This window comes from Danio aesculapii, chromosome 6 (assembly GCF_903798145.1).
Source record: "Danio aesculapii chromosome 6, fDanAes4.1, whole genome shotgun sequence".
Lineage (NCBI taxonomy): Eukaryota > Metazoa > Chordata > Actinopteri > Cypriniformes > Danionidae > Danio > Danio aesculapii.
In genome coordinates this window covers 14,047,525-14,060,393 of record NC_079440.1, presented here as the reverse complement: position 1 = coordinate 14,060,393, position 12,869 = coordinate 14,047,525, and the positions used below count along the sequence as shown (strand labels likewise).

Here is a 12,869-nt window from a genome sequence, read left to right as displayed (position 1 = left end):
AAATAAAGATGAATTGAATATTATCTTAACATAAATTATGTAAATTGCATTCAGATTAATAGATAAAACTGAAAAAAGCACTTATTTAAAACTGGAAATGTTTTGAAATTCGTATTTGTACCAGTGTTCATTTCGTCAACAGAAGGACAAAGATGTTTGTTGCCCATTGCTTGAAACGAACAGAAGCCTAACTAGTCTGCTGCACCAGTAACTGTTAATGGTAAATGCACGAGCTCTAATCCGCTCGTTTATTAAATGAACAGTGCAATGCAGCACTCCAGGCAGCTGATTGTAACAAAAATGAATGCTGGTTAGTTTTTATATTGCCTGCTGAGATACTCACTGTTAGTGTCAAATGAAATCCATGTCATGTTAGCTTAGCTCAGTTTTGCTTTTTCGACCTTTTTTGTTTACAAAATGAATACCGTCATGTATGTATTTTAACATTATCATTGTCTGGTGAGATTTTTAGGAGGTTATTTTCCTATTTTTCTACAGTTGCCTACATGGTTTTAATCCAAAGTGGTCTCTGTTTGTTTTTACTTTCAGGATAAAGAAGCTTTGCAGCAGCAGCTGTATGCTAATAAGCTCCAGATCTCGGCTCTTCAGTCCAAACTGGATGAGACCAGACACCGCTTTCCTGATGTGACCCCTGACCCAAACGTTCTGGAGCAGCTGGAAGCAACACAACAGGATTTACTAGCCAAAGAACAAGAAGTATGTGTGTGCGTGTGTATTCAGAGCAGGATTAAGTAGAGTTATAGGCACTTTTACACCCTGTGTTAAAGAGATTTTTTTTTTTAATTATGTCATGTACTCGCCCTTTACTTGTTAAATACCCGTTTGTAATTCTTCTGTTAAAAACAAAAAAGATATTTTGTAAAATGCTGATGGTTGTAACCAATTGACTTGGATGGTATTTTTCCCCTACTATGGAATTGAATGTGTGTCAGCATCCAGCATTCTTTAAAATATATTTTGTTCAACAGACGAAACTCAGTTGGTTTACCTCAAATTAAATCGTTTATTTTCATTCATGTGGTTTTCTCTCTCTTTAAGAAAATTTCTGCAATCTGATCACAAGTGGACAATGCTTAGTACAAGTTTAACTTCAGAATAGATCACATTAAGCTTGTCCATGTGCAAACACTTCCAGTGGTTATCAAAAAGTCAATTTGATTGGATTGCTTCATGCTTATGTAGTCAAATGCATTCAAACATGTCCAAATATATTTAGCAGACATACGTTGGCTTCGATGCACTCTTATTCATGAGGCGTTGTATCAAGACACAGATTATGATTTATATTAAAATTGCCACTTATTTATTATTTCCGCTTAGGTGGAGTTGCTGTCAGAGCGTGCAAGCGAGCTTGAGAAGGATCTGGTAGTAAGGGAGGAAGAGGTCAGACAGCTAACACTACAGCTTGAGCTCACAACCAGAGAAAGCAGAGCTACAGAAGAACAGCTTCATGCTCACATCACGCACCTGCAGGTAAAACCTTAAGTATAGCTCCATGAGGAGTATAATCTGGGTGTTTTTAACTTCATAATCTTATATAAATTGTATACAGATAAGTTTCACCTAACTAAATCCTCAATTACGTTCTGTGTTGTGTAGGAGACTGTGGACACACTAACAAGACGACTGGAAGAGGGTAGCGACGAATCCATCCTTCAGCTGCCTTCTGCTCTTCTGGAAGAAAAGAATCTAGAGATCGACCACTTGAACCAGCAGGTCCTTCAGCTGCAGCAGGAGTTGGATATGACCAACAATAATAAGGTATGTTTGATGTGTTTATTTTATTTAGGTTTTAAGGGCAACAGCAGAAATGGACCATCCACATCAAAAGCTACTGTTCAGACCATAATTTATGCTAAGGTTTAAAAAACAATTTGCCTATGCACCAACATGGACCTGAATAGTCCTGTGACTTACTTTTATAAGGGTGTCTGCGGGGTCTTAAAGTATTTTAAAGTTGGTAAATCAATTATGAGATAATTAATGCCCTTAAAAGGTATTAAAAAGTCTTAATCCCGTTTTTACGAGGTCTTAAATTTTCTTCAAGCTTTGTCCAAGTTTTTGTTCAAGTGTTTGACTCCAAAAAAGCATAAATATATTTATTTTGCTCGATTGGTTTGGGCTGGGTGCATCTGGCCAAGCTCCTCTGTCCGGGTGATGTCAAGTAATTTGCGACAAACGCAGGAAGGTGATGTGACACTCTCCACATAGCGAAACCATAGAGCAGGGCTGTTCATTTCGCGGCCCAATTTGTTCCGGCCCTCCAAGTGTGACCTAGACATCAAAAATAAATCTTTGTAAAAAAAAAAAAAAGCCACCTTGTATAAAGCAGTGATATTATGTAGTTTCAAAATACAATATATTAACATTTTAATGTAGAAAAATACAACGTGAGTGTCTTAAGGAGCAAAAAACAACATATGGACTTATATGCTGTTGTGTCATCATCCCTCGTATTGCATGTCATATCTCTCCGGCACTCATTTGGGATTCTCTTCATAAACTGCCCCCCATGACAAACTAATTGAATAGCCCTGCCATAGAGAAAACAGACAGCAAAATGGGAATAATGCAAGTTTGCGTACTCCTGGTTGGAAAAAGACGTGTTTAAACAGTGGCTGAAACCTGTTGCTAAAAACAACTGCGTAATTTATTCTTTTAAGCTTTATTTCTTCTGAGCTTATTGAAGTTCTATTGCACGGTTGTGCTCTATTCATTTAACTACAACTGTTCAACAACAACTGTTTATCAAGTTAAAGGTTTGATACTGATTAGAACTTTAGGTGGCGATGGTCTTAAAATATTCTGAGAAGGTCTTTGAAATTTCTTTTAGGATTCCTGTGTATACCCTGTTTATATGCAAAGAAAAGAAAGATATCCAAAGATGCAAACATCCAAACATGTCTTGTGTATTCTATAGTCTGTGTCATTAGTTGGCACCATTAATATATGCTTTGTTTACTATGTTCTGAGAGCTTAGCTGCTTATTTCTTTCTCAAACATAGCAAAGGTCTCTTCTACAGTTTCACACATACTTAGTTTCTGGCTTTTTTTCACACATAAAAGCCAGAAACTAAGCTTTTTTTTTTTTTTTTTTTTGCACTGTAACTGATGATCAACAACAAAAAAAAAAAAAATCACAAATTGTACCTTTTCCCAACAGGAAAACCCACCGACAATCTAGAATGCATGGTGTCATGGCTTTGCGATTTAAAATAAATGTTGTTATAATGGAAGTTAATGGGGCAAAAACAGGCCCGAACATCACAAAAGGGTAGGAAATTTGCGGAGAGTGTATTGAGTTTTTGAAAAGTTTCAAACCATTTTCCCAAAATTTGTCGAAATAACATTTGGCACCAAAAATCATTCCATTTGCTGAAACGGAGAAAAAGTTGTGGCCAAATTAAGCCTCAAAATCACCTCAGAGTGGATAAAAACATCCCCAACAGCTTGTGTTTTATTGAGAACTTGTGTAAGAAATGCACATGCCTAACTCTGAGATTGAACATAACCTGCTCTGGAGTAGACCCTTATCTTCTTGCAAATCCTTAAACTTATCTGGGTATGTCACACAACCTGCTGTCTGAAATATCCCCAGGTTTGTAATAAGTGCTCATTACATTTTCAGATTCTAGAGGAAAAGCAAGCTGAGATTGAAGAACTTTGCTCTCTGGTAGAACGACTCCGTTGTGACCAGGAACGTTTACAGCAGGCAAAGGAAGAAGAAATGGAGCAGCTTCACGAGGTTATTAACAAGCTTCAAGAGGAGATAAGCCAGCTTGACCCCAACCATCATGAGGTCAGCGACCCCAACACTGACAGCCCCGAGTCGTCAGACTTTACGTGGTCTCCTCGTCCTCGCCAGCAGAGGGCATCTGAAGAAAGCCTGTGCCAGGAGCTCAACAGCCACAGACTGCAGTCGTCCCGCGCCCGCTTGCAGGAGTTGCAGACTGAGCTGGAACAGGCCACCGGCGAGAAGGACTCCCTTCAGAGACTGCTGCATTCCCAAGAAGAACATTATGGAGATCAGGTGGAGGCGCTTGGACGGACTCTTGGAGAGGAAAGGGGAAAAGTGGCCGTGTTGGAGCAGGAGTTAAAAAAACTGACACTCCAGCTGGAGGAGAAAAGGACAGAAGCTGAGCGATTGGCAGCCTGTGTGGAAGAGTTAGAATATCAAGAACGATCTCATCAATCCTGCCAGAGGGAGTTGGAGCTCCAGTTGAGAATGGTGGAGGAGAGAAGAGACGAGTTTCAGGAGGAGGTGAAGAAGCAGCGTGTTGAGAAGGAGCTTCTGGAAAACCAGATCTCTGAGCTCCAGCACAGAGAGGAGGAGAATCAGGGCGAGCTTGAGGATTTACGGTCCAGACTTGAAGAGCTTGAGGAGCACGTCCAAGCAGGCAGGGTCAACCTCAGTGCCTTGGAAACCAGCAAATGCGAGCTGTCCTTGGAAAGAGAGGCTCTGAGAAAACGTGAGGGATGTCTCCAAGAGGAAATTGAGCGTTTAAGACAGGACATGACATCGAAGACGAACTACATAAAAGAGCTGCATGAGCAACAAGAGGAGGCGGTTGCTAAGCAAGGAGAAGCTCAAAAAGAAGTACTGGTGAGATCTACTTGGGAATCTTTTTTGTTTGTTTGTTTTTTTAAATCAAACGCTGTTTACTTGTGACTATTTGAGCATAGTATTTAATTCTTTCTCTATCTGAAAAGGTATTTGTGAGGAACAGTGCAACTTAATAACCGTAACTTCAACATTAGTTGATGTGGAATGTAGCTGTGTGAACAAATAACATCTTTGAATGTAATGCTCAAAGTTCAATGCAAAGGGAGACATTGGCTTTTACAGAATTAGCTTAGGTAAAACTACAGCTAACGTAGTTTGGGGGTTACAATAAAGAACATCCGGGTTAGTGAGATCACAAACACTTCAGGTTACGAGCATTCACCACGCACATATACCCCATGGCCAGAGGCGCTGTAAGAGAAAGCTAAAATGCCGTCCAAACGCTGCTTTTCCACAGAGCTTCTTCTGTTTCTGTATTCGGGCTTCCAAAGAGAAGAAAAGTTACAATACAATTTAATTATGTTCCACAGAATTATACAAAATATATAGCTAGCATTTGACAAAGGACAGCTTCCAGAATCTCCCAGTTGACTGCTGGATTCGGCTAAAAACTCCTCCAACCACGAAGGTGTGAATTGTGAGGCACAACCTGTAAGTGTTACATGCACAGTTTCTAGCGTTAACTGTATGTTGTAGCAAGGATGTAAACAACGAGAAATGTTGTTTATGCACTGAAATGCAGTGTTAGGCACTGCTAACAATTTAGCTACAAATTCATAGTTATCAGTTATCAGTGTCTATTTCCGTGCATTTTACATCTCAAATAGCAAACTCTCAAAACATATGTGAACGTTTCATATTGCTTACACATGCTTATTCCGAATATATGTGAAAGACACTTGTCAGATTTTGTTTTAGAGAGCAGGCGTGAGGTTCAGCTGTGTGCTCTTCATTTTCTGTCCGATTCAGGCTCAAACTGATACGGCTAATAGCTATTCTGTCTCTGCTGTGTAAAAACTTTCAGTTAAAGCGTGTGCTTGTAGGGGTGTGACACTTTTCTTGGTGACATGGAGCCGATCTGCGAATCACAGCACATTATGTTAGCTGACCATTCAGAACCTCAGTTATTCAGATGAAGAATGAGCACACATTGCTTCCCCCCCCCCCCCCCCCCCCCCCCCATAAGCACAGCTAAGCCTTAAAAATACCCTCTAATAACTTTTGCCTTTTTGTGACATAAACTTAGTTATTTGGGAAGTAGCCTCAGAGTTTGAGACTTTCCAGAGTGTGTAATTAGTTGCAGATCATGCATGTTGTGTGTGTTTGCAGTTTGGGTAGTGACTAAGTTACTGCAGAAAAAAAGGGGGAATGAGAACGGAGTGGTTTAGTCCAGCCCACTGTCATATGAGAGTACGACTCACACAGGAAGCAAATTTACAGAAAGAGGAAGTCTTGTCTGAAGTCTTTTAAGCTGTTTACTTCAAACTTTGATCTAAATAGAAGATTATTTAGTCAAGGTAAACCCGCTTTGTCTGTATTTGCAGTGTTTAGAGCGTGATTGATAAACATTTTAGCAAGTAACGTTTTATTATACACTCTTTAGAGCTGTGTGTACTATTGTTGTTGTTTATTTAGTAGACAAAACAATGATTCTCAATGTAATAGCTGGACATGATCCGTTTGGAGTGTTTTATGTGCTCTAGGAAGCTGGAAATAGTTTACATATTGAGTCATGCTTTTACAAGAGATTTACAGCGCATTCAAACTCCGTTATTCTAGCTATGATATGCACTAATGAGCAACAAAACCACTGAGTTTTGTAACTGTTTTAACTGTTTGTTGCTGCTGTTAAAGGGCTGACTGTGTGTTTTGTGCAGACATGTGCTGAAGAGACCTTGGCTAAAGCTGAGACTGCTCTTCGTGAGCGTGAACAGCAGCTGATCCTCCTGAGGGCTGAGCATGAGGCGCTGAGGGCGGAGCTTGCTGCTGTGAAGGAGGGGCTTAGTAACAGCACAGAGAGGGCTGAGAAGCTCCAGGAAGAGGGACAGGTATGTGCAATTAGTTTCTTAATTAATTCACATGTTAGGGTGCATTGTTGTTTGTTTGTTAAATGCCTACTTCTGGCACAATGTTTTTGGGTGAACTGCCTGATTTCAAGTGAAATTTTATTTTGAAGGGCTTGTTCACACAAAAAAGAATTTACTCACTGTTTACTTACCCAAAATCCACTGGGTAAACTAATGCCTTCTGATTAGCATAAATTTTACTGTCATATTCTTGCAGGCTTAATGTTGTTGCTAACCTGGGGTGTGTTTCCCAAACAACGACGTAACTCGCAGCTGAACTATCATAATACAATGCATCGTTTGGGAAATTAACGATGTAGTGACTATTTTTACCCAAAACCCCTAGTTTCTCTGTCGTAGATCCATCGTTTGAACCATGTTAGTCATAATGTAAAACGCCCATAGTGATGCTCTAAACGGACTGCTAACAACTTAGAGAAGAACCCCATAATTTCTTTGTGCAAAGTATATTGTTTTAGACGCGCACGCATTTAAAAAAAAAAAAAAATCTAAAATTAGTTTTGGTAAAAACATGCACTCGTTTTCCAGATTAATTGAAATATATGTAAATGGACCATATAGGGCTATGTTTCTTCTACAAATATTAAGAATATTCCATTGTCTATTCTAAATTAACATAAAATCACTTACAAAAGCTAACACGTATTCAAATCTCATATATAAATAATTTAAATTAATAATAAGGCTATTTATTAAGAAATACAATTTTTATTATTCATTAGGAAATGAAAAAAAATCATACTTTTAATAATAATAGAAATCATATTATTGATGATGAGGATGATAATGATGATGAATATGATGCACTGTGAAGGGAGCGCAATTATAAACATGAAGATTGTTAAAACTGAACTTTAAAAATGCTTTGGAGGCAAATTACACCTAAGAGAGATGACTTTAATGCTTTAAAAAAAATTATTCCAAGTTTAACTGTTAGAATGTTCTAAACGAATAGGGCATAGGGGGGATAACTGGGAATAGCACACAGTCATGAAGCTAGAGGTATAGTTGCAAGCGTAGAAGTTTGTGACACAGTTTGCGAATGTTCGTTGGAACGGTGGATTTGGGAAATGCTAAATCAACTAACTATGTTTGTAATGACACAACTTGCGACCTTGGTTGGCTAACGATAATTTTCTGAAATGCACCCGTTTGTTAAATATACTGCAGTGAATTTTTTATTTTATTTTTTTCTCCAAAGCTCAAATGATGATTTAAAGGGATGGTTCACCCAAAAAAATTAATTCTCATCATTCACCCTTTATTAGTTTCTTTCTTCTGTTAAACACAAAAGAAGATATTTTAAAGAAGGCTGAAAATTACTTCTATAGTGTGAAAATCAAATGCAATTGAAGTCAATGCTTACAAGTTTCCAAAATATTATCTTTTAAGCATTGACTTCATTTGTATTCGATTTTCCTACTATGGAAGTAGATTTCACCTTCTTTAAAATATCATCTTTTGTGTTATCAGAAGAAATAAACTGATAAATGGTGAGTAAATCATGACATTTTAAATTTTTTGGTGAACTATCCCTTTTTATTTATTTGTCTCTAAGTTTTGTTATCTTTTGAGCTTTGGAGAAAAAAAGTTAATTGAAGCGTATTTAACAATTAGCTAGTAACAACATAAAGCCTGCAAGAGTAGTAATAATAAGTCGTTAATTTACCCAAAAATGAAAATTGGCTACAATTATTCACCCTCATATCATTCCAAACCCCATCAAGCCTAACATGTTGTTATGGATTTTATATGTATGTTAACATACTCAACACATGTGCACTAGAAATATTCATTCTTGTCCAGTGCTTTTTTGGGGGGCATAAATTTATATCTTCTCAAAACAAACATGTTTATTTATTTATATATTTGTATACAAGATTTCACCTGAGTAAAATTTATATAGTCTTAAAAAATGACCTTTTAGCATCTAATCAACTTGCCAACAAATTCTACGAAACACCTCATGTTTCTTTATGCATTGAACAATTCCAGCGTTATGGATGTGACATTTGCAGTAAAAACTCAAAACATAAATTCACAGAGAAAGTATATGTTAACTTTTAAATTGCAACATCTGTTTATGTTTTCTAAAACAACTAAGTATAGAGTTATGAGATCAGAAAAATAACAATTTTAAACATTTTTTTATATTTTAAATGAGGAAAATAAACATGCGTTATGGATGTGACCAAAAAAAAATGTTTGCGAGTTTATATTATACAACTTACTTTGTAGAAATTCTGTTAGTTAAACTACATAACCCCCCAAAAATTATGCTAATCAAAAGGATAAGAGTTGGCTCTCTAAAGAACAAAAATCATTGATTTTATTTTGCTTTTGAGGAAAAAGCTTCGTTGTGGATTAGGGACAACAATTATAGATTTTGGTTGTACGATTACAGTCTAAGGAATAACCACGGGGTTATCACGATTATTACACATTAATTTTAAAACACTACTAGTTTAGAAAACCGTATGAAAACTATATTTTAAATATATATGTATATTTTGAAGTGTTATTTATTGCTGCTCAGTAACCAATTAATATATTACGAAAAATATTAAAAACAAACAATAGTCCATTTCTCTTTGGACATAAAAATAAGTGAAAAGTTTTTGCCATTTTAAACAGAAGTAATAATTTTACACCGAAATAGATAGATAGATAGATAAATAAATAAATGTATAAAAATAATAATAATTAAAAATATATATATTTTTCTAATGTAAATCTAAGCTACATATTAGTTAAGTATTTCCCTTTTAAAGAGAACAAATGTAGTCAAAGTCTGCTAAACCTCTGTCTGAAAGGCATTTTTGATCAACTAGATTTTAAAATTGTTTGGTATTTTCCTTTTGTTGTTTTTGTTCTCTTTGGAATATTCAATTCTAAATTCATTGTATCTATTTCTATAGTGTTTTTACAATGTAGATTGTGTCAAAGCATCTTAACATAGAAGTTCTAGTAGATTGAAACTGTGTCAGTAGAAATGTGTATATTCCATACAAAGTATGAAGCTGACTGGTCAGTTCTTGTTATGTGACTCACGGTGTGCTCATGGCATTCTTTCAACTAGGTGCACCTGGAAAGCATGTTGCCCCTCTATTGGAAATAACGAAAGTTGCGCGCACAAAAGGCGTGATATGTGAACGGCCCTTAGTTAATAACCTCACCCATAGCTAAAATGAGCCTTTAATCCAGTGTGTGTGCGTATTGTGTACAAGCTCGGAACTTCAAACTAGCACACAGTTGGTGTAACTTTTAGTTGCATAAGTTTTGTTGCGTGCAGAAACGAGAAGCCTTTAGAATTAATTAACTGTGACTAGCTAAAGCTTGTTTAATAGTGAAATCGGTTAACCGTTGCATCGCTATTATGGATGTGACACCTCTCCGTTATGGATGCGACATATGTGAAATTGCCACTTGTGTGATTTTTGTAAATCAAATATAATTGTTTGAAAACATTGACAGAGACGTTTTTGAGTGTTTTTAAAGTACTTTAAAATACAAGCATACACAAAAAATCATAGGAAGGACTCGCTATTTTAGGTGAACTTTTCATGACATGGTTGACTTGCATGGGATTGCTCAATTGTAAATCTTTTTTTTTTAATTTATTTATTTATTTATTTATTTTTTACTTTCTCCCATCAGACGAAAGATCGTGCATTGGCTGATCTGGAAATCCATAACCAGCACCTAAAGGCAGAGCTGCGGAGTCTGCAGGATGACCTGGCCGTTCAGGAGGAAGAGCTGGCCTATCAGCAGCGAGAGCTAGAGCAGCTCCGTCAGCGCTGCAACCTCCAGGACCACCATCCCAAACACGGCTACCGCTTCCTTGAGGGCCTTTCTCAGGACCCGTCCCTGTCTGCCTCGCTGTCCTCCCCTGAAGTCCTCCGGCGGTTGGACTGCAGTGAAGAGCGCCCGTCCCGCCTGCAGGTATCTCACCTCTCAGAGCTCAGCGCGCTTCACAACGCCAGCCTGGAGCTCAACAGCAAGCCTTCACCCATGGAGCGGGACAAAGAGAGAGTACACCTCAGACAAACTTTCAGCCCAGCGTCAGAGGAAGCTCCACCCAGCACACACTCTGCCTCTCCGTGCTCAATTACTGTGTCTGAACACCTCTCTGTGCTCGAGTCACTGGATGCAGATAAGGTAAGCAGTCAGTAAATTTTTTCCAAAGATATCTAATAGTCCTCAACAGTAAGAATCCCTTAATTTCTGATTCAGCCAACATTTTAAATGACTTTACCATAAAAATTACATTTATTTTTAGTAACTTGCATAACAATGTACACCAGAACTTATGTGTATATATAGTGTATATAAAAACATAATCTTGATCGGGTCACACTTTACAATAAGGTTTCGTTAGTTAATGTATTCACTAACATGAACTAATAATCAAGAAAACATGTACAGCCTTTATTAATCATAGTTCAATTTTTACTATTGTATTATTAAAATACGCGCATGTACTGTAGATTGCTAGTCGACCATCAGTTGTTTCTCAGAGGATGACAAAACATTGCTGCAACTTTGAAAGTTTTATTATGGAGAATAGGGCTGGACAATAATTCTATCAATATATATCACATGCATACACAGGGCTCTAAATTGCGACCATGTTGGTTGCATATGTGTCTGAAATTTAATCTATACGATTATAATATATACATAATATATTTGGGAGCATTTGTGCGACTGCACATGGGTGTAGTGCGACCTGTTTTTATTTATTAATTTTTTTTCTTTTTAAAACGTGCTGAATTGCTCTTCCCTGCCACTATATTGGTTCATATTACTGTAGCTGTCAATCACTCAAGGCTTTTCGCTGTCAGATGACAGGGAGCTTTTGTGACCGTGGGAAATGCAAACGGCTTGAAGAGTAAAAAGTACACAGGTTTGCAAACCGCACCTAAAGTTACAAATAATGGTGCAGATGAGAGCGATCATGATATGTGGTGTATGTTGATCCGCCAGCTGAGGTAAATCGAGTGTTTTTGGAGAAGGTGCCGGAATCTGATGAATTAGATGATTTATTATAGTGTTTCGTTTGTTTTGTAGCAGAAATATTATTTATTAAATTGACATATGCATATAAAAACGAAAGTGCAAAATAAATATTTCTTACTGCAATGCTTAATTTTTGTTTGATGCAAACCATAAATTTATTTTTCATAAAATAGCAGACTTTTTATAGCAGATAACTTGCATTCAAGCACATTCAAAGCAGAGTCATAATAAATGTAATTCATTTTTACTATTACTATATCATTTTCATCATCATTAATATTCTATAATTATTAGACATTCATTTTAGAATTATAGCTTTTATTTATATATATATATATATATATATATATATATATATATATATATATATATATATATATATATATATATATATATATATATATATATATATATATATATATATATATATATATATATATATATAAGCTGAGTCTGAGAGTTTTATTTGTTTGATAGTTTATTTCACATTTTTTGTTTGTAAAGGCTAAATACAAATAAAAAGTAAACATAACATTTTTTTGTACTATTTTTACTTAAAGTTATTAAAAAAAGTTATCAGAGCCTGGATGTTATTATAGACTTTGCAAATTCAGTTTGCAGACATTTGCGAGTACAGGCATCCATTTTGTGCAGTCTTGCCAGTTTTTTTTCCTGGCTTTTTAACGTTGTCCATATCAATGTGTACATGTATATTCCATGCAAAATATGAAGCTGATCAGTCAGTTCTTGTCACGTGACTGGAGGTGTGCTCGCGGCATGTTTTCAAATTGGTGCGGCTTGCATGCGTCGCTTCCAATATGTGTGTGCAAGCCACACGCCTCCATTGGAAACATCGAACTTGAGCGAGGAAAAGACGTGATATGTGAATGGCCGCCGTCATTTGCAATCTCTAGAAGTTGATCTTTTTCTTGCACACACAGGCATGCTGGATTCACCTGATTTGTTGACAAATGGGTTGCAGATCAATTCCCTGGCGGTTCGTTGGTCCTTCTCTGGGCTTTTTCCCATTCGCAAAAACTTTCCATAGACGTCTGTTTCTTACTCATTTTGTTAGCTTGTGGGTTAACTTTTGATGCCCAGGTGACCGAGATGTAGCCAAGAGAATGCGGTCATTTTTCAAAAAAAAAAAAAATGTTTTTTAAACAAAAGATAGTTGA

General features: G+C 36.7%; 1 protein-coding gene across 1 annotated transcript in view; it reads left to right on the top strand.

Annotated features, from left to right (window-relative positions):
• The window catches only part of pcnt (pericentrin), a 94,232-nt gene that overhangs the window by 56,263 nt on the left and 25,100 nt on the right, over positions 1 to 12,869 (top strand). Inside the window, exons 32-37 of the mRNA XM_056459601.1 lie at positions 550 to 717; positions 1,342 to 1,494; positions 1,621 to 1,782; positions 3,650 to 4,624; positions 6,463 to 6,633; positions 10,330 to 10,830. Of these exons, the coding sequence (XP_056315576.1) occupies positions 550 to 717; positions 1,342 to 1,494; positions 1,621 to 1,782; positions 3,650 to 4,624; positions 6,463 to 6,633; positions 10,330 to 10,830 (2,130 nt within the window). The remainder of the gene's footprint in view (positions 1 to 549; positions 718 to 1,341; positions 1,495 to 1,620; positions 1,783 to 3,649; positions 4,625 to 6,462; positions 6,634 to 10,329; positions 10,831 to 12,869) is intronic.